This window comes from Macaca nemestrina, chromosome 1 (genome assembly GCF_043159975.1).
Source record: "Macaca nemestrina isolate mMacNem1 chromosome 1, mMacNem.hap1, whole genome shotgun sequence".
NCBI lineage: Eukaryota > Metazoa > Chordata > Mammalia > Primates > Cercopithecidae > Macaca > Macaca nemestrina.
Genome location: NC_092125.1, coordinates 113948528 through 113974093, shown reverse-complemented (window position 1 = coordinate 113974093; position 25566 = coordinate 113948528). Strand labels below are relative to the sequence as shown.

The 25566-nt window shown below is 40.2% G+C and overlaps 1 protein-coding gene across 4 annotated transcripts in view; it reads left to right on the top strand.

The window, feature by feature from the left end:
* The window catches only part of LOC105479088 (uncharacterized), a 157641-nt gene that overhangs the window by 9472 nt on the left and 122603 nt on the right, over positions 1–25566 (top strand). Inside the window, exon 3 of one of the 4 annotated variants that reach the window (XM_071086981.1) lies at positions 1434–1848. The exons of the other annotated variants lie outside the window; for them this stretch is intronic. Within the exon in view, the coding sequence (XP_070943082.1) occupies positions 1434–1547 (114 nt within the window). The 3' untranslated portion in view covers positions 1548–1848. Of the gene's footprint in view, positions 1–1433; positions 1849–25566 lie in introns of those variants that run through there. 4 annotated transcript variants of the gene reach the window in all.

Genomic DNA, 25566 nt, shown 5'->3' with positions numbered 1-25566 from the left:
TGGGGCCTTTCTCCTGGTCTACGTGCACAACCCCACCACACGAGTAAGAGGCAGGGGTACACGTATCACTTACGTTGTCACTGCTAGTTATTACGTCAGTAAAAACGACTACCATGCCTAGTGCACAGAAGGTCACAGGGCTGTGGTTTCTCCTCAAAGAGTGACACTCACTTAGAACTTAGTCATCCCTCTTATCTCAGAACTGCTTGAGAATTAAGGAGGGAAAGAAAAGAAGAGGGTCTCTAGCTCTGACCTTTACTCTGTTGGGAAGATCCCCACTCTAATCATGTTGCCACTCCTTTTTTTTAAGACAATAATAAGGTCTCCTTTTCTAGAACACCCAGCTCATAGGTTTCTAGACCTGTCCAACTGACATTTAACACCATGAAATGGTGGAGTTGAGGAGGTCATGAGACTAGTAACACACAAACAGATTTTCAAGAGCTTGACATTCCATTATTTACTCACCTAGCAAATACTTATTGAGTGTCTATTGTGCCAGGCACTGTGCTAAATACACAGAGCTGAATAGGATACTATCCATGCTCTTCAAGATCTCAGTTTAATTAGGGAGAAGGCAAACAGCAAACAGAATTTCAAGTCATAGGATGTTGGCTGTGGGTTTGTCAAAAAAAAAAAAAAAGAAAAAAATTCAAGAGAAACATCTTTGTATCAGGAATCCCTTTCGATTTCCCTTAGAATCACACTTTATGAGCAATCCTAGCCCCACTGCTTGCTATTCGTATAACCTTGGACAGGCTTCCTAAGAGTTCTGGACCCCAGTGTCCTCATCTGAAGATGGGGGCAAAGAATAAGCTCCCCAAGTTTCCTTACTGCTCTAAAATGAATACTGAGTTCAGTCTTGAAGGAGTGTCTGTATAGAATTTTGAATTGGAAAGAGGAGCAGGGTGCCCTTAGAACAGAGAACTGCATGAAGAAAGCAAGGATATGCAAATGAATAGGGCATAAAGAAAGGTGGGAGTAAAGAGAATAAGGTACCAACACATTTCCCTGCTTCTACCTTCACCCTCTTCCGTGTATTTTCAATCAGCCACCAGAGTGGTCTATTAAAATGTAAGTCAGGTCATGGTCACTCCTTTGCCCAAAACCCTCCAGTGTCTTTCCATGTCATTTGGAAAAAATCCAGAGTTCTCAAAACCTGTAAGACCTAAGTGACCTGCATCTCCCATCCCAACCTCTCTTTCTGGCCCTTTCCCCATTGCCTTCTCCCCTGCTTTGCTCTACTCCAGACGTGCTGGTCTCCTCACCAATGCTCACCAGTTACCACCTAAAATCTTTTACTTTATTTTCTCCTCCTCTAGAATATAGGCAGCATAGGAGCATGGCCTTTTGTCTGCTTTATTACGTGTCATCAAAGTTCAGAATGTGCATGTGTAGTAATGTATTTGTTAAATACATTTTCTTATTTACAGATAAGGAAACTAAGATCAAAGAGAATGCAAATGAAGTCAAACTGCTCTTTAGGAGAGTGTGGACCAGAACGTGCACAGATTTTCTGTGTCTCTACCCCAAGGGCTTTATGGTAGACAGAATGACGGGCCCTGAAGATGACTATATGGCAGAAGGAACTTTGCAGATGTGATTAAAAATCTTGAGATGAGAATATTATCCTGGTTTATTCTCCAATGTAATCATAGAGGTTTTTCTAACAGGGAGGCAGGAGAGTCAGTCTGAGAAGGAAATGGGATGATGGAAACAGAGGTTGGAAGATGGAAGGGGACCCAGAGCCAAGGAATGCAGGTAGAAAAGAAAAGCCTGGATTCTCCCCTAAAGCCTCCAGATGGAATTCAGCCCTGCCTCCACCTTGATTTCAGGGCTTCTTACCCCAAGAACCGTAAGCTAATATATTTGTTTCTGTTTTTGTTTTCTTTGAGATGGAGTCTTGCTCTGCTGCCCAGACTGGAGTACAGTGGAGCGATCTCGGCTCACTGCAACCTCTGCCTCCTGGGCTCAAGCGATTCTCTCCTGCCTCAGCCTCCCAAATAGCTGGGATTACGGGCGCCTACCACACCCGGCTAATTGTTTTGTATTTTTAGTTGAGGTTTCGCCATGTGCTGGCCAGGTTGTTCTCGAACTCCTGACCTCAGGTGATCCACCTGCCTCAGCCTCCCAAAGTGCTGGGATTACATGTCTGAGCCACTGCACTCAACCATATGAGTTGTTTTAAGCCTTCAAGTTTGTGATACCTTGTTAGAGCAGCAATAGGAAACTAATACAACTTCTATTCACTGCATCTTCAGAGAAAAATGCTGGGCAGGTAAGGTGGGGACAGTTTGTTGATTCATTATTTAATAATTAGCTATTGAGCACCCCTCCCCACTTTTTTGGTGGAACACTGTGTGTAGTAATATGAGGTAAAGAACATAATTTGTGCTCTCAGAAGCTTACTAGCTAGCAGCTACAGCTATGGCTAGGGAATGGCTAGCCTTGAATTCAAGGGGGTAGGATTTGCACCTAACTTGAGACCAATGCTTAGACTTCCAGATGCAAAAACTGGGAGCCTCCTTCCAGGATTTAATCTCAACACAGACAAGAGTGTTTGTTCACTCATTTATTAATTGACTCAAACAACATTTACTGTATACATTGATATATCTGTTTTAGCAAAGAAGACAGGGAGGATATGAAAGGGGAACTTTCACATCTTAATGTAATTTTTTTTAAAAAAAAAGCAGTAGGATTAAGTGTCTGTGTGTGCTTTAATTTGAAGATTTCTAATATTTTTTCATGTTTTAATTAATTATTTTTGAGGCAGGGTCTCACTGTCTCACCCAGGCTAGAGTGCACAGGTAAAATCATAACTCACTGTAGCCTCAACCTCCTGGCCTCAAGTCGTCCTCCCACCTAAGCCTCCCAAATAGCTATGACTACAGGCATGTGCCACCACACCCAGGCAATTTATTTTATTTTATTTTATTATTTTAGAAAAGGGTTCTCCCTGTGTTTCCCAGGCTGATCTCTTGGCATCAAGCAGTCCTCCCACCTCAGCCTCCAAAGTGCTGGGATTACAGGTGTGTGCCATGGCACCCAGTCCAGTATTTTTTTTTTTTTTAATTAAAAAAATGGTGGCTCATGCCTGTAATCCCAGCACTTTGGGAGGCCGAGGTGGGCAGATCACAAGGTCAGGAGTTCGAGACCAGCCTGTCCAACATGGTGATACCCCATCTCTACCAAAATACAAAAAATAAATTAGCCAGGCATGGTGGCACACACCTATAAATCCCAGCTACTCCAGAGGCTGAGGCAGGAGAATTGCTTAAACCCCAGAGGCAGAGGTTGCATGAGCCAAGATCATGCCACTACACTCCAGCCTGGGCGACAGAGCAAGACTCCTTCTCAGGAAAAAAAAAAAAAAAAAAGGAAACATTTTCCAAAAGCTAGTCTGAGCCAGGTAGTATGAAAGACACTGAAGATAAAAGAGCAGCCTTGAACTCTGGACACTTACAGCTTAATAGGAGTGACAAGTGAACAGGGGATTGCCCCACCCGAAGCTCTTGTGACCTCTTGTGACTAGAGAGAGCAACAAGGTTTCTGTAGAGGCCCAGAGGGGTCCTCCAACTCTACTTGGAGGACAGTACTGGGGTAGAGAGGATCAAGTAGAGATTCCCAAAGGTAACATCTCAATTGAGCGGTCTGATCCTTAGCAAGCCTCGGGCCCTTTGGCCTTGCCTACCCTGGCCTTGGTTGTTTTGCTAACCAGAGTCAGCTGTGTTGTGGGTGTCTTTTCCTCTCTCCCAGTGTCCCCGGCTGGACCCTTCACTCTTTGCCTCCCACGCCCTGGCATGACACAGGCATTTTCAGACCCTGTCCCAAGATTCTGTTTACAGCCAGCATCCTGTGCAGCTCGTGAGGAGTCATAAGCCCATGATGAGATAAGAGGAGGAACTTGGAGGAAAACATGATGAACATGGACAAAGCCAAGGGGGGAAAATATGCATGTTTTTGTTTGCTTTTCCCAAACAGGATGCTTTCACACCACTGTCTGTAATCCAAACAGTATGTTTCTCCTTAACATACTGTGAAGATGTGAAGCTGCATGAGAAATGTTCTCCCAAGATGGAGTTAGTGTCCCTCCTGGAGCTCCCTCAGCACCCTGTGCTCCCACCTTTCAAAGGATCACTCACACCCTAGCCCATTTCCTCACTGTCTAATGTTCTCCACGGACCCCTAAGATCCTTCTAGAGCCATGAACAGCCTTGCTTGAGGTTGTATGGCATATACCCTGTGCACAGTGAATGCTCAGTAAATAACTGCGCCATTGAACTGAATAGAATAAAACACCACAGATACTAGTTTGGTCAAATTTTAAAACATCAGAAGTTCAACTCTCATTTTGGAAGGCGGGGATGTGATTCAATTTTAATCGATTATTTCTCAGAAAACATAAAAATGTTCCTACAATTCTCAAATAAATATTTACCAATTACATTTTCAACCTGATTTGACACTCTGAGGAGGGGGGAAGCTTGAGTACATCATAAAAACTTCAGTTTACCTCTAACTTGTGGTCGTGTGTGAAGAAGGAGCACAGGATATAGAAGAGGGAAAAATGCTTTGAAAACTAAAGTGGGTTGCAAATGTTAGTTGGTTTTCACACAACGGACACAGAAACCGCCTGTGCATTCAGGCACTTGCAGACTGAAGCAAACAGCTGTATTTGGATGAGGCAAAGGAATGGTGGGAGGAACTGTTTCTTGTTGCACAGAGCATTCAGTTGTTCTGGGCTTTGCCAGGACACAGATGGTTTTCCTTGCTGGAATTGGTCAGGGAGGGCAGGGGAAGTGCCCAGGCTTTGCTTTCCCATAATCGACAGTACAGAGTTTTAAGAAATATTTGAACAGTAGCACTGTTCTGGTACCTACTTGGGAAAGCCAATTCTTGATTTTAAAAAATCAAATCAAAACAGTGACAGTGACACATTCTGCTTCCATTTCATACCATTCCTGACTTCTTAGAAGCGGTTGATGCTAGTGGTCTTCTCTGGCAGGGATTGCTAGCCCTGGCTTTGCAGCAGCCCATGGAGCCGCCAGTTCTCCAGGGGAATTGCAAAATATTGCTAAATATTCTAAAAATGAAATTAAATATTCATTTTGTTGTAATTTACATGCGCCATCCAATACTTTTAGAAGATGTCAGTACCGTGGAATGACATGACCAGCAATAATATGTTGCAACTCTGAGATAGAGCTAGAAATTCTCAGAATCAGAAGCTGATGGTCCTGCAGTCCAATGCCGTGTGATTTTCACTGTGGCCAGCTGTACAAGACTTAGCCTATACTTCACTCTGTGTAACTGTAAAACATTTTGTAAGTCTAAGATGGTAATATATTCTTTCATAAAACCTCAGTCTACTGAGTTCTAATCATTCTTGATCTTTCTCAAATAAATAGTGGTCAAATCTTTCCCAAAAACTAAGTAACTAAGCATTCACATTTTACAACTATAATGTAATTTTGGCATGAGAAAACTATTTCCTGGTCTCCAGGATCTAGAAAGTAAACATGTAACAAACAATTAGGAATGTGGTATCGGGTAGTCAAATGTTCTACACGTCTCCAGCCTAAGCTCTCCACTTCAGATTTCTTGCTCTTTTCCTTTTTGCTTAAGCATATCTTGGTATGTTGCCTGGGAGTTTACGTGTGTTACCACAACAGAACAAAGAATTATGTAATATAAAGCCCAACTTGTTTTTCTTTTCCCTACCAATTGTACTATAACTTAGACAAAATTCAACCATTTTCTTTCATTATGTACAGTGGCTATTAAAAAGAAAGGATGTAGAAAAAAATTTTTCAGGAAACAGTGGGAAACTAATGCATCATGATCTGCTTAACAGGGGACTGTAAATAGAAGTCAAGTCCAGACCATGGAAATTGCTTCTTTAAAATATATTTTTTTTCAATTTTAAAAGTCATACATTCACATGGTTTAAAAAAACCCCTCAAACTAAAGAAGACTACAAAATAAAAAGTGAAAGTTCTGCCCTCCAACCTACTACCCCAACTCCTGAATCCCACTGCCAAGAGAAACAGTCATTTGTTGTGCATCTTTCTAGAAGAATTCTATGCATATCACAGAGATGTCACAAATACCCACATGCTTTCTTACAAGCTCTGTGACTTTTCTCCTTACTGTGCTTTGAGCATCTTTACATATTAGTAAACATGTACACCTCAGTTTAAAAAAATCAATAGGTGGGTGTAATGGTGCATGCCTGTAGTCCCAGCTATTTGGGAGGCAGACAGGCAGGAAGATACCCTGAGCCCAGGAATTCTAATCTACCCCGGGCATCTTGGCAAGACCCTGTCTTTTAAGAAAAAAAAAGCTTTATAGTATTCTGTTGAGTAAGAGTATTATTATTTGTTTATACAACCTCTTTTTGGTGGACATTTGGCTTGTGTTTAGATAGTTACTAATGCAAACAATGCTTCCAGTGAACTTTTGTAAATATATATTTGTATATATGAGAATAAATCTTATACCTGCAGAGTAAATTTCTGAAAGTGAGTCACTAATTCTGAGATTATGTGCATCTCCAGAGATGTTAACAAACATATACACCCAGCAACAGTGCAAGACAGTGTATTTCCCAACTGCTCCCTCACTGAGATTTTTTTAAAAACATATAAAAACTATTATAAGTTACCTCTGGAGTTAAAGAATAACTTTTGCTTTTTACTTTCATAGACATCTGTACTATGCAAACTTGATATAGTGAGGATGTTTTCTTTTGTAATTAAAAGAGATTAAAGAGATTCAGAACACTTGTTTGTAACTGGTTTTGGAATGAAATTTCACTTGGAAAATAAACACCTAGAATATGAGACTATTCATCAATAGAAAACCATTGTAGGGAGCAGTTACAGGTAAAGTTCTATTTAATAAGGGCAAGCTGATGGCAGGGAAAGGAACAGGCCTTAAAGAGAACTCACCTGTGAGAATTGGAGAAGGTAACCCTGTGGTATCAAAATGCAGGAGACCAGAGATAGCTATAAATCTCTTGCAGTGTTATTGCCTCCCCATGAAGTCATAATCCCTAGAATGAGAATTTATTTTTCACGATACACCAATAATGCAAGGGACAATGATAAGGAAGTACCGCACTTAGTCTTTCTTGTACCCTGAAATGTTTTTCATTTTATGCCCTTCTAGAATACAGTGTACTCACTTCCTCTCTTCCTCTCTTCCTCACATAGACTTCAAAACTCAGCGACTTTAGGATGCAACTCCAGGTTGACACATTTTCATTAGTTTAGAAAACCCACGTGTCCCACTCTCAGAATCATTATTACAGTAGAGGAGATAGTCAAGGCAAGGATTCTTTGGGAAACAACATCCAGATTCAAGGGAAAACATCTGAGTCACGACAACTTAAAATCCAGCCTGGCCTACCACAAAAAGTGTTTCTGTAACATTAAGTACCTCATATGCAATTTGTGAAAAGGAAAATTACGTCAATATAACATGAAATTTGTGAGACTCAAACATGATCGTCTAGGCAAGGAGAGCTGAAATAGAAGAAACAAAATTATAGCCTCTAATATGAAAGTAAATACTTTTAGTGTGGTTACTGCTAAGCAGTACTTTGTTCAGCCATATTTTTAAAAAAATTAAAAAGAAGCACTTGATTGCTGGTGATAGTGCAAACTTGAATAAACCCAATGAAGTGAATTTAACAATACCAGCATTTACTCTTTAAGACTGAATTGTGTTCCTGTCACCTTTATATGTTGACATCTTTACCCCCAGTACCTCAGAATGTGACTGTGTTTGTGGACAGGGCTTTTAAAGAGGTTAACTAAGGTAAAATGAGATCATCTGGGTGGGCCCTAATCCAATATGACTAGTGTCCTTATAGGAAGAGATTAGGGGACACACAATACACAGAGACCACGTGAAGAGAAGACACAGGGAGACATTGGTCATCTACAAGCCAATGAGAGAGGCCTGAGAAGAAATCCACTTTGCTGCCACCTTGATCTTGGAATTCCAGCCTCCAAAACTGTGAAAAAATACATTTCAATTGTTTAGGCCACACAGTCTGTGGTATTTTTGGCAGTCCTAGCAGATTCAGACACTCATGGACATATAACTTCAGAAACATATTTCCACAAAAACAAATGCTTGTAATCCCAGAACTTTGTGAGTCCGAGGCAGGTGGATCACCCGAGGTCAGAGGTTTGAGACCAGCCACACCAATATGATGAAACTTCGTCTTTACTAAAAATACAAAAATTAGCTGGGTGTGGTGGTGGGCACCTGTAGTTCCAGCTACTCGGGAGGCTGAGACAGGAGAATTGCTTGGACCTGGGAGGCAGAGGTTGCAGTGAGCCGAGATTGCTCCACTGCACTCCAGCCCAGGTGACAGAGCGAGACTCCATCTCAAAAAAGTAATATATATATATATATTATATATATATACACAAACACACACACACACATAGATACACATATATATACAGTTAAAATTATTCACAACAAAGGAACAAAAATGGAAACAAACTAATTCCCTGCCAAGGAGATTGGTGAACTATGATATATTCACACAGTGGAGTATGATGCACCCACAAAAAAACTGAGGAAAGCTGGCTGGGCGTGGTGGCACACCAGCATTTTAGGAGGCTGAGGAGGGAGGATGACTTGAGCTCAGGAGTTTGAGACCAGCCTGGCCAACATGGCAAAACCCTATCTCTACTAAAAATACCAAAGTTAGCCGGGCGTGGTGGCATGAGCCTTTAGTCGCAGCTACTTGGGTGGGGGTGGGGGGCGAGGCAGGAGGATGGCTTGAACGTTGGAGGTTGAGGCTGCAGTGAACTGAGATGGTGCCACTGTATTCTGGCCTGGGCAACAAAGTGAGACTCCGACTCAGAAAAAAAATACTGTGGAAAGCCTCTGTGTCCCAATATGAAACAATCTCCTGGATATACTCTTGTGGAAAAAAGCAACGTGCCACAGAGTATATGCAGTAAGTTTTATCTATGTCAGAAAGAAGGAGAAATAAAAATATGTGTACGCATTTGCATATTTTTGTAAAAAGTAAACACCAGAAGGATAAACCAAAAAAGCAAATAATGACCCGAGGTGACTGGGGGGCGGGGGGTAATGAGCTAGATAAGACAGGGAGGGGAGTGTGATATCCCTGAGTATATATTTTTATGCAGTTTGGATTTCTGAGTTGTATGAATGTTTTACAATTTCAAAAATAAATTGAAAAGTTGAAAGAAGCAAACCTTACAATTGAATACATTCAGGGAAAAAAAAAAAAAAACCTAACCACTTGTCAAGTTAATGACATAATGATGCAGGTAAAAAGAATGAACATAACTTTTGAAGACAGGAGTCTGAATGGGATCCGTCTATGGACTGAAAGATCTGCAATAAAATCTGAAATAGTAGATTTGTTATTAGGAGTGGCATTAGAGTACTGAAATTATTTTATTTGTATTGCAGGATAGAGAAAAAATTGTTTTCAGATAGTCGGGAACTTAGGTTTTCCCTGTTTAAGAAGAGGTTTAAATATGGATGGGGAACAGGTAGGAGGAACTCTGAAACTGGAGGGTACTGTGATGAGCTCTGTACCAGTAGCAGTAAGCACACCTGGAAATGCGATCTTGGTTTCCAGATATCATTCTTCACTAAAGACAACAGGACTTTTTGGGCAAATGGCTAATTCTAAGTTTGGAGAAAGGAAACCACAAGACAACCCTGGAATATTTAGTGCCAGAAATCAAGGGAGTGCTCAAAGACTGGAAAAGACACGTCTAGGTAGGATGTGGAGGCTCACGCCTGTAATCCCAGCACTTTGTGAGGCTGAGATGGGCAGATTGCTTGAGTCCTGGAGTTCAAGACCAGCCTGGACAACATGGCAAGACTCCATCTCTACAAAAAATACAAAATATTAGCCAGGCATTGTAGTGCGTGCCTGTAGTCACAGCTACTGGGGAAGCTGAGGTGGGAGGATGGCTTGAGCCCGGGAGCTGGAGGCTGCAGTGAGCCAAGATCACGCCACGGCACTCCAGCGAGGATGACAGATCCCAGACTCTATCTCAAAAAAAAAAAAAGATGTCTAAAGAACACAGGAACAGAATAGATGGGGCTCCCAGTGGCCACATTTGAGACAGTTTGAGAATCTCAAAGAATAGCATATAACACATTAATTATAATATGTGATTACTTATTATATATAATGATAATATAATTGGATATAACACATTGAATTTTTAAAAATCCATGTCCATAGTGACACTAAAGAAAAGACAGGAGAAGGGAAGAAAATTCTTCTTTACAAAAGAATGCCAACTAATATATGTAGAAGGATGATAAATTTACAGATTTACCATTTTGCAACGTTTATGCAATAACAGATTCAGGTAAAAATAATCAATGACAAATTGCTAATAGAGAGCAAAATATTATTCATACATCTCAAAGTGTTACATCACAGATTGCTGTCGATTACAAATGGAAAAGGCATCTTCCAAATGGAGACATTCAGCAGATGCCACCTAATTAAATCATTAATTAAATGATTAACACTTAGCATTACCAGTGGGACAAACTGATGTTAGATGTATCGGCTGGGATGTAATGGGAAGTGTACGACATTACTTATGTAGTATACTTGCTGAAATATTTAACCTGTATCCAAACAGCAATAACCAATCAGACAAATCCAGATTGTAAAGCACTCTTTAAGACTGTGGATATGGGCTTTTGAAAAATGTCCGTGTCACAAAATGAGTAACGGTTGGAAGGAGGGAACGGTTCTATATTATAAGAGATAAACCTGAAAACTAAATTCGTCCGTAACCCTGGATTTGATCTTGGGTTGAAATAAATAGCAAGAAAAGAATATTACTGGGTCAGTTAAGGGAATTTGAATATAGACTATATATTAGGTAATGTTATGGTGTCAGCTTTAACTTTATTGGCTATAACAATAACATGAATAAATACAATAATCAATTTTTCAGATATATGCTGAAGTACTTAGGGTTGAAATGTTATGTTTGTAACTTAAATGACTCAGCAAATGCTTCTTAAAGTTTTGTAATTATAGGTTTTACATTTAGGTGTATAATCCAAATTGAGTTATTTTTTGTTATATGGTGTGAATTATGGATTAAAGTTCACTTTTTTTGCCTATGAATATACAATTGTTCCAGAACCATTTATTGGAAAGCTCTCCTTTGTCTATTTAATTGCCTTTGCTCCTTTATTAAAAATCGGTTGACTCTCTATTCTGTTCCATATATCTATTTATCTTTCTGACATCAATACCACAGTGTCTTGATTGTTATAACTTTATAATATCTTGAAGTCAGGTAGTATAAGTTCTCCAACTTTGTTCTACTTTTTCAAAGTGTGTTGAGTATTCCAGTGCCTTTCCATCGTCATATAAATTTTAGAATCACCTTGTCAATTTCTCCAAAAAATGCCTATGTAGATTTTTACTGGGTATACCTTGAATCCATAGATCAATCTGGGGAGTACTGTTTACATCTTAACAGTACAGAATCTTGCTATTCATTAATGCAATGTATCACTTCATTTACTCATATCTTCTTTAATTTTTCTCAGCAATATTTTGTAGTTTGCAGTAACCAAATATTAAACATCTATTGTCAAGTTTATCCCTGTTTCATATTTTTTGATGTTATTGTACATTTACAAATTTAATAGTATTTATATACAATAGCAGCAATTAGAAATTGAAATTTTTTATTTTAAAAATTGAAATTTTTGTATTCTAGTAGAGATGAGGTTTCACCATGTTGGCCAGGCTGATCTTAAACTCCTGACCTCAAGTGATCCACCCGCCTCAGCCTCCCAAAGTGCTGGGATTACAGGCATGAGCCACTGTGTCCAGCCAAGCTCAACTTTTTTAGATTCATGTATGTGTGAGATCATGTGGTATTTGTTTTTCTGTATCTGGCTTATTTCACTTAACATAATATCCTCTAGGTTCATCTACATTGCAGCAAATGACAGGATTTCCTTCTTTTTAAAGAGTGTATACTATTCCATTGTGTATATGTACTCCATTTTCTTTATTCATTCATCTGTTTATGAACAATTAAGTTGGTTTCATAGCTTGGTTATTGTGAATAATGCTGCAGTGAACATGGGAGTGCAGATATCGCTTCAACATTCTGATTTCATATCCTTTGGATATATACTCAGTTGTAAGATTGCTGGCTCATATGGTAGTTTTGTTTTTAATTTTGTGAGGGACCTCCATAGTGGGGTTTTATTGGGTTTTTTTTTGTTTGTTTGTTTGCATTTGCAAGATTTAATAGAGTGAAAACAGAGCTCTCATAAAATGGGAGGGGACCCAAAGGAGGTTACCATTGCTGGCTCGAATGCCTGGGTTTATATCCCGATCATTGTCCCTCCCCCTGTGCTCTCAGGCGATAGATGACTGGCTATTTCTTTACCTCCTGTTTTTGCCTAATTAGCATTTTAGTGAGCTCTCTTTACTACCTGACTGGTCGGGTGTGAGCTAAGTTGCAAGCCCCATGTTTAAAGGTGGATGCAGTCACCTTTCCAGCTAGGTTTAGGGATCCTTAGCCTAGGAAATTCAGCCAGGCCTGTCTCTCAGTCCCCACTCTCAACAGGAAAACCCAAGCGCTGTTGGGGAGGTTGGCCGATGACTGCTCTAACTGCTCCCTGCTGAACTGGGGCGTAGTAGGGGTCATGCAGTTGAGATTTCCTCGGGAAGGGTGCCTTTGATGTCATCAACATCAGAGCATGGGCTAGCAAGCTGGTCCAGGGGTCCGTGGTAGAGCTTAGTCATGGACTGCATCTGGGGCTCTGTTTGAAGGACATTTGTAGTTTTACAGCTTCAATTCTGGAATAAACAAACTTAACAAGGAGGTTAAAGATACAGGGATTGAAATGTATGGCCTGAAGTGCAGGGGATTATTTCTTTGGCACACTTCACAGGCCCTGTCTATCTGCTTCATAGTTTTGAAAAGGCTTGGTCCAGTAAATACTAATTTGGCCATCTGATGGGTGCTATCAATGCCTAAGTGAAAGGTTTGGTGAAGGGTTTTAAGCCATTTCCATTGGTTAGCTGCAGGCAAAAGTATTTTTCCTTCTTTGGTGGCTAGCCATCCTGAGGGGAGGAAACTATGTCCTCGTGAGGTTCCCCATTCTATTTCTCCTGCTGAGTACTGGGGCTTGGTTTCCCAGAGGGGATTACCCCACACTAGGGGTCCTTCTATAAGTATTTCTAATGGAGGGTCCTGCCTTGTGGCTTTTTTGGCTTCAATATCCACTTGGCAGTTCCCTTCTATTTCCCTTTCCTTTCCTTTCTGATGACCCCGGCAGTGTAAGACTGCCACCTCTTTAGGTTTCTGTACAGCCAATAATAATCTCCTAATGGCTTCCTGATGTTTGATAGGTCTTCCCTCCGAAGTTAGGAATTCCCTTTCTCTCCATATTGCTGTGTGGGCATGGAGGACTAGGTAAGCATACTTAGAGTCTGTACATATATTTACCGTTTTTCCTTCTCCTAATTCTAGTGCCCGAGTGAGGGCTATTGGTTCTGCCAGCTGAGCACTAGTCCCTGAAGTGAGGGACTTTCAAGTATTCCATTATCACTGACCACTGCAAAGCCCACTTTTGGAAGTCCTTTTTCTACAAAGGAACTTCCATCAGTATACAAGTTGAGGTCAGGATCAGTCAAGGGAATCTCCAGAAGGTCCCCTCAAGCGGCATAAGTTGAGCAATCACCTGTTGACAGTTATGTTCTATCTTTTCTTCATTGTCTGGAAGAAATGTGACTGAGTTAAGAGTTGCACAAGTGTGCAGTCGCACCATTGGCCCTTCAAGTAATAGAACCTGATATTTATGCAAATGGTTATCTGACAGCCACAAGTCTCCTTTAGCAGTGAGTATGCCGTTTACATCATGAGATGTCCACACAGTAAGATCTCTTCCCTGTATTATTTTAATTGCTTCAGATACTAAAACTGCTACTGCCGCCACTACTTGTGAACAATAAGGCCAACCCTTTGCCACTACGTCAATTTCCTTACTCAGGCATGCCACGGGTTGCAAGCTGGTCCCTCGGACCTGTGTAAGCACTCCTAGAGCTATTCCTGTTTTTTTCTGTGACATATAAAGAAAAATCTTGGCCCGTTGGCAAGCTTAACACTGGAGCTTGGGTTAGGGCCTTCTTTAGGGCCTGGAAAGCCGCTTCTGCTTCAGGTGTCCATCTTACTAAATGGGTATTGGCTTTCTGAGTTTCCTTAATTAGTGTATATAATGGCCTGGTTATTTTGCCATACCTGGGAGTCCGTATTTGGCAGAAGCCTGTTATGCCAAGTAACCCTCTTAGTTGCTTTAGGGTTTTGGGATAGGCTGGATACGTTCCTCACTGAGGGCCCTGGTGCCTTTGGATAATTTTAGCTCTAAGTATTTAACCTAGTGTGAGCAGAGCTGAGCCTTTGGTTTGGAAACCTTGTAGCCATGGAAAGGAAATTTGGTGAGGAAATGTAAGAGCACTTGGGTGGCTTAATGGCACAGGGTTTCTGAACGGGCAGCTAAAAGTAAAGCATCCACTTACCAAAGGACAAGAGTGTCCAGGTATGAGAACTGGCTCAAGTCTTGGGCTAATGCCTGGCCAAATAGATGGGGGCTATCCCTGAACCCTTGGGGTAAAACAGTTCAGATGAGTTGAGAGATTGGGTTCGAAGGATCTGCAAAGGCAAACAAGAATTGAGAGCCAGGATGTACAGGGATGCAGAAAAAGGCATCCTTAAGGTCCAGGACTGTAAACTACTCTGCTTCCTCTGGTATTTGGGAAAGCAGATTTTAAGGGTTAGGTACAGCTGGGTATAGAGGGACAAGGGCCTCACTGATAATCCTGAGATCTTGCCCTAACCTCCACTGTCCGTTGGGTTTCTGTACTCCTAAAATTGTAGTGTTGCAGGGGCTATTGCATGGTTTTACTAGGCCTTGGGCATTTAGGTCCTTAACAATCTTTTGGAGTCCTTGTTGGGCCTCGTGTCTAATGGGGTACTGCCTTTGGTAGGGAAAGGAGGCGGAATCCTTTAGTTTAACTTGAACAGGATGGGCATTCTTTGCTCATCCATATTGTCCTTCTGTTGACCAGACTTCAGGATTAATGTTTTCCTCAAGCAGGGGACAACAAACGGGTGTTTCTTTTCCTATGTTCAGGTATATAGTGGCCCCTGCTTTTGCTAGAATGTCTCTCCCTAACAAGAGAGTGGGGCTTTCAGGCATAATTAGAAAATCATGTGAAAAAAGTAAAGTTCCCCAGTCACAACTTAGTGGCTGGGAGAAGTATCTAGTGACTGACTGTCCTAGGATCCCTCAGATAGTGACAGATCTGGAGGACAGTTGTCCAGGACAGGAGTGTAAGACTGAGAAGGACGGTCAGTGTCCAGGAGACAGTTAACCCCCGGCCCTCAATAATCAAGCATACCTGGGGCTCTGTGGGGGTGATGGCATGGGCTGGCACTTGCCCCGGGCACCCTCAGTCCTGCTACTGGATCATCTAGTTAGTGGCTTCTGACTCAGAGGACTTTTGTCCCCTGGGGCAGTGGGCCTTCCAGTGATTCCCTTGACATAAGGGGCATGGACGAGGGGTAGCTTATTTCTATTCTGACAATCTTTTTTTAAAAAGTGTCCTTGTAGACTGCACTGGAAGCAAGCCCTATTAGGCATTCAATTTGCCCAGCCTTTCTGTGTTCCAGAGCCTCCAAAGTCCACTTGCCTGAGGGCCATGACTAAAGCGTGGCCTTTTTCTTATCTCGTTTGTCCCATTCCGCCTGCTCCTCCTTATATCTATTATTAAAAAAAACGAGGTTGCGAAATTCAATAGGGTTTCTAAGTTTTGCTCTGGGCCTAAGGCAGACTTTTGAAGTTTTCTTCTAATGTCTGCAGCTGACTGAGTGATAAACTTATCCTTTAAGATTAGTTGGCCTTCAATAGAGTCAGGTGACAGAGAGGTATGCTTCCTCAGTGCCTCCCTTAGTTTCTCCAGAAAGGCAGTAGGATTTTCTTCCTTTCCCTGTGTTATAGTGGACACGATTGAATAATTTATAGGCTTCTTCCTAGTTTTCCTTAGTCTTTCTAGCATGCAAGTTAGTAAATGTCTGCGGCACCAATCTCCATGTATTCTGCGTCCCAATGAGAGTCTACACTGGGCTTTTTGATTCTGTAAGTACTTTAAGGGTTGGCTGAGTGCAAACAGCGCCCACGTTTGAGCAGACCAATTACTAGGCAATTTTCCTAACTCTGCTTCCACAAGAGTCTCCCTATCAATTACTGAATACCCATTGTGTGTGTTTTGTTTTTCCTCAGTCACCCGGAGGAAATATGTATCATCCTGTCTTGAAGGGAGTTTCTGCTAGGTCTGGTTGGACCTTTGTATGGTAATGAAGATTTAAATCCTCTGTTAGGAAATCTGCTTGGTTAAGGGAATTTGCTGTGGTTAATGTTAAATCACCTTTTTCTAACAGAATATCCCCATACTTTAAGATTTTTGAGTTTGTAAGCTACCTTTTGGCTTTTTGACTTAGGATAGTTCTGAACTGGCGAGGTGTGCTCACAATGAGGTTTCCTCTAACGGTTATTTTTCTACTTTTTTCTGTTAGCAAAGCAGTTGCTGCTACAGATTGAATGCATTTGGGCCATCTGCTGGTTCCTGGGTTAAGGATTTTTGATAGGAAGGCTACTGGTTGTCAGTGGCCTCAGTGCTTTCAGCCAACGCCCTTGGTTACACTGACAACAGAGTGGTATTGGAGTGTTACAGGGTCACTCAGAAGACCTTCAATTATCAATTATAGGTTTTAAATTTATCCTGGCCTTTAAAGAAATAGGGTACACTGTTTTTTCTTTTCTACTTCTTTCTCTTTCTCTCTTTTTCCTTTCTGTCTTTGTAGATGGATTTTGGAAACACAGTGGAAGGATGTTCACTCGTTGCCCCCACTATAGGAATATGCGCCTCCCTTTTATTTACTCAATTTGCTTTCATCCTGATGTATTATGTTGTTGTAGACCCAGTTCCAGTTGTTACAGTACTGGATTATCAGTTCCAAGGCCCTGGCAAGGGTGGTGGGGAATGGGTCCCACAAAACTGCACATGTCGAGAGCTGTATGACTAAATTGGGAGGGACACCAGAAACAAGACTCCCTGGGTTCATAGCCTAGGGGCCTAAGGATGCAGCGGAGAGCTTCCTTAGATCCTTTTGGAGATACTAATACTTGCCAGAGGAAGTGAAAGTCTGAAGCATTAGTATCTAGGAGGCAGGGATCGGAGGAAGCAGATTCAGAGGTAAGGAGAATTTTGGGGCTATACTTTCAAGAAAGTCATGGTCAGGACCCAGGAGGTATGGGTCAGAAGGAAAGGTAGGGGTGCCCGCATGGGCCACTGTTGAGTAGAGACTTCTGGCTGCGCCGTGATCTCAACCGGCTAATGCTGGGAGTTTGGTACGGCAGCTTTTTGCCTTTAGTCAGCCCTCGGCTTCCCCAGGGAAATTGAAAGTGGAAGCTGGTTACAGGCAGAACAATCAATGCTCCCAACCCAGAAGGGTTGGGGGTTGTTAGAACGTCCTTCCCCAGACAGCCTCACACCTGAGTCTTAAGTTTGGTGGCCATCCTAATCGTTTTTAACCGGCTAACAGGTGCCCGGTATTTTCCTCCAATTCTAAGGAAAGATAGGACAGAATAGCAAGCGAAAGCACTTTGGAGGTCCCTTCATGGTCGCCAAAATGTTACTAGGGGGTCCTTGTTCTTAGAGCTCCCAAGATGGTGGCGGGCCGCTTCCAAGATGGCGGCAAGCCTCTTGGTCTCTGACCTGGCGTTCCTGGCCTCACAGATCCCAAGGAATGGAATCTTGGGCCCTGCGGTGAGTGTTATAGCTCTATTCAGCCCGACTAGGATGAACCCCGGGCACTTAGCCCGTGCAGAAACAATGGCAAGCCTCTAGCCCGATTGGGAGTGGCAATGGGCAGCGCCTGGCTGGATCAGAAGTGCAGCAGACACCCTGCCGGATCCGGAGGGGTGGAAGTCAGCTGCGGGTCTGTGATGGCAGCAAACAGCAGTGATGGATGGCAAGCGAAAGGTCAGCTTGAGCTGTAACAAACACGGACCAGAAGAGTGTGCAGTAGCAAGATTTAATAGAGTGAAAACAGAGCTCCCATAAAATGGGAGGGGACCCAAAGGGGGTTGCCCTTCATACTGTTTTTCATAAGGACTATACTAATTTACATTCCCACCAACAGTGAATAAGGGTTCCATTTTTTGCACATCCTTGCCAACATGTCTTATCTTTTGTGTTTTTGATAATAGTCATTCTAATAGACATGAAGTGATATCTCATTGTGGTTTTAATTTGCATTTCCCTGATGACTCATGATGTTGAACATTTTTTTCATATACCTACTAGTCATTTGTATGTCTTCATTTGAGAAATTCTATTCAAGTCCTCTGACCTGTTTTTAATTAGGTTATTTGCTTTCTTACTATTGAGTTGTTTCAATTCCTTAAATATTTTGGACATTAACCCCTTGCCAGATGTTTGGTTTGCAAATATATTTTCTCATTCTGCAGGTTGTCTCTTTACTCTGTTCATTGTTTTTGTAGTTATGCAGAAGCTCTGTAGTTTGATGGAATCGCAGTTGTCCAATTTTGCTTTTGTTGCTTGTCATTTGGGGGATATACCCATAATTGATCTTAGTCAAAAGGCTGAGAAGCGATTTGGGTCATATTAAAAAATATCATTGCCAAGTCCAATGTCATGGAGCTTTTTTTCTAGTTTATTTTTCTGGTAGGTTTACAGTTTCAGGTCTTATGTTTAAGTCTTTAATCCATTTTGAGTTGACTTTTTTACAAAGTGCGAGATGCGGGTCCAGTTTAAAATTTTTTGTGTGTAAATTGACAAATTATAGTTGTATATATTTATGGGGTACAAAGCAATGTTATGGTTTATTAATACAGTGTGAAAGAATTAAATCTAGGTTGATATTAAATCAATAAAATTGACATATCCATCACTTTAAGTACTTATTTTTTTGTCTTGAGAACATTTGAAGTTTACTGTTTTAGTGATTTTGAATGTACAATACATGAGAGTTAACTATATTCATCATGCTGGTGTAATAGATTTCAAAAAGCAAAAACTTATTCCTCCTGTTCAACTGAGGCTTTGTACCTTTTGACAGTCATCTCCCATTCACCCAAACCCCTAGCCTCTGGTAGCCATCATTCTACTCTTTGCTTCTGTAAGTTTGATTGCTTTAGATTCCACATATAAGTGAGAACATATGGTATTTGTCTTTGTATGTCTGGCTTATTTCACTTAGCACAGTGTTCTCTAATTCCATCCATGTTGTTGCAAATGACAAAATCTCTTCCTTTATAGTTTCCATTATTTTATTTATTTTATTTTATTTTATTTTATTTTTTGGGACAGGTTCTTCTTGTTCCTTTGCCCTGGCTGGTGTGCAGTGGCATGATCACAGCTCACTGCAGCCTCGACCTCCCAAGCTCAACAGTTCTTCTGCCTCAGCCTCCTGAGTAGCTGGGACTACAGATGGGTGCCACCACACGTGGCCAATTTTTTTTTATTTTTTGTAGAGCTGGGGGTCCCACTATGTTGCCCAGACTGGTCTCAAGCTCCTGGGCTCAAGTGATCCTCCCCTCTCAGCTTCCCAAAGTGCTGGAATTACAGGTGTGAGCCCCAGCATCTGGCCAGCATTTCCTTTTAGTATTCTATTGTGTACATATACTACATTTTCTCTGTGCATTAATCTATCAGTGGACGCTCAGGTTGGTTCCATAACTGCCAAGTGAATAATGCTACAATGAACATGGGAGTGCAGACATCTCTTTGACATAAGATTTCAGATCTTTTGGGTTAATACCCAGAAGTGGGATTGCTGGATCATATGATAATTCTATTTTTAGTTTTTTGAAGAACATCCATACAGTTTTCATAATGGCTGCAATAATTTACATCTCTACCAGGAGCATACAAGGGTTCTATTTTCTTCACATTCTCACCGACACTTACCTTTTGTCTTTTTAATAATAGGCATTCTGACAAGTGTGACATGACAGCTCATTGTTTCCCTAATGATTAGTGATGTTGAGCATTTTTTCATGTAGCTGTTTGCCTTATTTTAAGAAATATCTATTTTTTTTAAGATATATCTATTTCTTTTAAGATATATCTTCTTTTGAGAAATATCCATTCAGATCCTTTGCCCATTTTTTTTTCTTTTTATTTACTTTTGTTGTTTTCTTCAAAAGCATGATCATTAACTTTTGCCATTTTTCAATCCAATTATTTGTTTTCTTTTTAGAGTTATTTGAGTTCCTTATATATTTTAGATGTTAACCATTTTTTTCAAATGTATGAAGGTCTAATGTAATTCTTCTGTCAGTAGGTAGCTGGTTGTCCCAGCAGCATTTATTGAAGAGACTGTCCCTTCCCCATTGTTTGTTCTTAGCACCTTTGTCAAAAATTAAGTGACCATAAATGTATGGATTTATTTCTGAGCTCTCTATTCCATTTCATTGGTCTGTGTGTCTATTATTATGTCAGTACCATGCTGTTTTGGTTACTATAGATTTGCAGTAGATTTTGAAATCAAGTAATGTGATACCAGAAGCTTTGTTTTTTTTTGATCAGGACTGCTTTGGCTATCAGGGTCTTTTGTGGTTCCAAATAAATTTTAGGATTGTTTTTATATTTCTGTGAAAAATGTCATTGGAATTTTGACAAGAATTGCATTCAATCTGTAGATCACCTTGGGTAGTATGGACATTTTAACAATATTCTTCTAATCCATGAACACAAAATGTTTGTTCCTTCTTCAGTTTTTTTCATCAATGTTATTCCTACACTTTTTTTTTTTTTTTTTTTTTTTTTTGGTGACTATTGTAGTTGGGATTGTTTTCTTGATTTCTTTTTCAGATAGTTCATTGTTAGAACATGGAAACGCTACTAATTTTTTATTGTTACTGATTTTGTATCCCGCAACTTTGCTGAAATTGTTTATTGGTGCCAACATTTTTGGTAGAGTCTTTAGAGTTTTCATGTCATCTGCAAACAGAGACAGTTTAACTTCTTCCTTTCCAATGTGAGTGCATTTGTTTTTTTAAACAAAATATTTGTGTCTTTTTATTTTCCTTTCCTTTTATTTTTGGTTGACATGTAATAATTATAGATATTTATGGGATACAGAGTGATGTTTTGATACATATATGTAATGATCAAATTAGAGTAATTAGCATATCCATCACCTCAAACACTTATTATTTCTTTGTTAAAAACCTTCAAAATCCTTTCTTCTAGCTTTTTGAAATTATACAATTAATTATTAATGCTAATCACCCTAAAGTACTATATAACACTAGAACTTATCTAGTATTATCCTATCTAGCTGTAATTTAATATTCATTAACCAACCTGTCTCTATCCTCCCTTCCCCCACGCCCTACCCAGCCTCTAATAACTACAATTTTACTCTCTACTTCTATGAGTTCAACCTTTTTTTAGCTCCCACATGTGAGTAAGAACATGTGTTGTTTATCTTATTATGCCTAACTTATTTCACTTAACATGATATCATCCGGACTTATTCATGTTCCCACAAATGACAAGATTTCATTCTTTTTTATGGCTGAATAGTATTCCACTGTGTATATGTATCACATTTTAAAAATCCATTTATTCATTTATGGACATTGGGTTTGACTCCATATCTTTGTTATTGTAATAACAATAAACATCAGCATGTAGATTATCTCTTCAATATATTGATTTCCTTTCATTTGAATAAATATTCAGTGGGATTGCTGGACCATATAATAGTTATAGTTTTATTTTTCTGAAAAACCTCCATACTGTTTTTCATAATGACTCTACAAATTTACATTTCCACCAAGAGTATATAAAAGTTCCATTTACTCCATATCCTTGCCAATATTTGTTATTTTAAAATGTTTTTTATAGTAGCCATTTTACCTAGAGTAGGATGATATCTCATTCTGGTTTTGATTTGCATTTCCCTGATGATTACTGGTGTTGAGAATTTCTTTATATATGTGTTGGTCATTTGTCTTCTTTTGAGAAATATCTATTCAGATCCTTTATCTACTCTTTAATGGGATTATTTGTTTTTTTGTTTTTTGTTTTTTGTTTTTTGTTTTTGCTCTTGAGTTGTTTCAGTTTCTTATATATTATGGATATTAGTTCCTTGTCACATAAATTGTTTGCAAATATTTTTTTCTCATTCTATATGTTGTCTCCTCACTCTGTTTTCTCCTTTCTTGTGCAGAAGCTTTTTAGTTTGATATAGTTCTATTTATCTATTTTCTTTTAGTGGCCTATGCTTTTGAAGTCTTGCCCATAAAATCTTTGCCTACACCAATGTCCTAAAGCATTTCCCCTGTTTTCTCCTAGTATAATAGTTTTATAGTTTTGGGCCCTTTGTGTGGCTTTCATGTCTTTCTCTTGGCTAATTGTTTTGGCTAGGACTTCCAGTACTATGTTTTGTTGTTGTTGTTGTTGTTGTTGTTGTTTTTGAGACGGAGTCTCGCTCTGTCGCCCAGGCTGGAGTGCAGTGGCCGGATCTCAGCTCACTGCAAGCTCCGCCTCCCGGGTTCACGCCATTCTCCTGCCTCAGCCTCCCGAGTAGCTGGGACTACAGGCGCCCGCCACCTCGCCGGGCTAGTTTTTTGTATTTTTTAGTGGAGACGGGGTTTCACCGTGTTAGCCAGGATGGTCTCGATCTCCTGACCTCGTGATCCACCCGTCTCGGCCTCCCAAAGTGCTGGGATTACAGGCTTGAGCCACCGCGCCCGGCCTCCAGTAGTATGTTGAACAGGAGCGGTGACAGTGAGCATCCTTGTATTGTTCTTTTTCTTTCTTTCTTTTCTTTTTATTTTTTTTTAAACAGGGTCTCACTTTGTCACTCAGGCTGGAATGCAGCATTGCGATCTCAGCTCGTTGCAGCCTCTGCCTCCTGAATTCAAGTGATCCTTCCACCTCAGCTGTTCAAGTAGCTGGGACTATAAGCATGTGCCACCATGCCCTGATAGTTTTTGTGCTTTTTGGTAGAGACAGGGTTTCACCATGTTGGCCAGGCTGGTCTCAAACTCCTGACCTCAAGTAATCCACCTGCCTCTGCCTCCCAAAGTGCTGGGATTACCATTGCACCTAACCCTTGTATTGTTCTTGATCTTAGAGGAAAAGCTTTCATCTTTTCACTATTTATGAAAGCTATGGACTTTCATCAGTATGATGTTAGCTATGGGCCTATCATATGTGACATCTATTATGTTGAGGTACATTCCTTTTATAAATAATTTGTGGAAAGTTTTTATTATGAAAGGATGTTGAATTTTGTTCAGTATCTTTTCTGCATCTGTTGAGATTATCATATGGGTTTGTCTTTTATTCTGTTAAAGTTGTATATTACATTTATTGATTTACATGTGTTGAACCATCCTTACATCCCAGGGATAAATCTCACTTGGTTGTAGTGAATTATCCTTTTAATGTGCTGTTGAATTTTGTTTGTTAGTATTTTGTTGAGGATTTTTGCATATTTGTTCATCAGGGATATTGGCCTGTAATTTTCTCTTCTTGCAGCAGTGCTCTTGTCTGGCTTTGGTATCAGGATAATGCTGGCCCCGCCCTTTCCCTTCCCTCCCCTCCCCACCCCTCCCCTCCCCTTCCCTTCCCTTCCTTTCTTCTTTTCTTTTGACAGAGTTTTGCTCTTGTTGCCAGGCTGGAGTGCAATGGCGTGATCTCGGCTCACTGCAACCTCTGCCTCCTAGGTTCAAGTGATTCTCCTGCCTCAGCCTCCCAAGTAGCTGGGATTACAGGCATGCACCACCACACCTGGCTGATTTTTGTATTTTTAGTAGGACGGGGTTTCACCATGTTGGCTAGGCTGGTTTCGAACTCCTGACCTCAGGTGATCCACCCACCTTTGGCTCCCAAAGTACTGGGATTACAGGAGTTAGCCACCGCACCTAGCCAATGCTGGCCTTTCTTTGAGTGCTTTAAAGATATTGCTACACTATCTTCTTGCTTGTATAGTATCTGACAGGAAATCTAAGTCATCTTTATTATTGTTTCTCTTTATGTGAAGTGTCCTTTTTCTCAGGTTTCTTCTAAAAGTTTCCTTTTATCACTAGTTTTAAGCAATTTGATTATGGTGTATCCCCATGTTCTCATGTTTGCTTTATGCTTCTTGTGCTTGGAGTCTATTGAGTTTTTTGGATTTATGAGTTTATATTTTTTTCAGATTTGGAAATATTTCAGCTATGATTTCTTCAAATATTTTGCAACTCCCTCCTTGCCTTCTTTCCTTTAGCAACTCCCATTGCACATTACACACATATTTGGCCGCTTGTAGTTGTCCCATGGTTCAGTGATGCTCTGTTTATTTTTTTTTCTTGGTCTTTTTTTTTTTTTTTTTAAATCTTCTGTGCTTCGTTTGGGATAGATTCTATTGCTATGTCTCCAAGTTCATTTATCTTTCCTTCTGTGATGTCTAATCTGATGTTTATCCCATCCAGTGTGTTTTTCATTTCACACATTTTAGTTTTTATCTGTGGAAGTTCATTGTTAAAAACATTTTACATATCTTTACTTAATTTGTTAAATCTTTCTCTAAACTTTTGAACATATGGGATACCATTATCATAACTGTGTTACTCTTATTTATTAGTGCTATAATTTATGTCATTTTAAAAGTATTTTGATAAATTATTTTTTTCTCCTCACTATCAGTTTGATTTTTCTGATTCTTTGTATGCCTGGTCATTTTTTTTTAGATGCACAACATTGTGATTTTTATCTTGAGAGATGCTGTATATTTTTGTTTTATTAAAAATATTCTTGCACTTTGTTCTGGAATGTGGTCAGTTTATTGAGAAATACTTGGGTACTTTTGGGTCACGCTTTTAGGCTTTGTTTGGCAGAATCAGAGCAACATTTACCCTAGGATTAATTTTTTCTCACTACTGAGTCAAAATCCTTCGTATTATTAACCTAAGCCCCATGAATTATGAGGTTTTTCTCTCTGGGTGATGAAAATAGCTACTATTCCTGGCCCCGTATGAGACCTGGGGTAGTTTGCTCTTATCCTTTACTGTGGTTTATTCCCTAGTCTCAAGTAGTTTCCTCTCAATGCTTGATCAGTTCTCAATGGAAATCTTGAAGGGGATCCTCTGTAAATCTCACTCACTCTCCACACACTTTCTTCTTTGGTTCTCTGCTCTGAGAACTCTAGCCATATTGGCTTACCTGGACTCCCAGCTCCATCTCCTCACCTCAGGGAGACCACTGGGCTCTACCTGTATTGCCCTCTTTGTATCATGACCTGGGAACTCTTTTTAAAGAGTAAACTGGGAAATTCTAAAGTTTGCCTCATTTGTTTCCTTCACTCAGAGACCACTGTCCTTCATTGTTTATTTCCAATATCTTGAGAGCTGTAATTTTATATATTTGTCCAGGTTTTGTACAGATATTTTGATGGGTCTTTTTCTCAA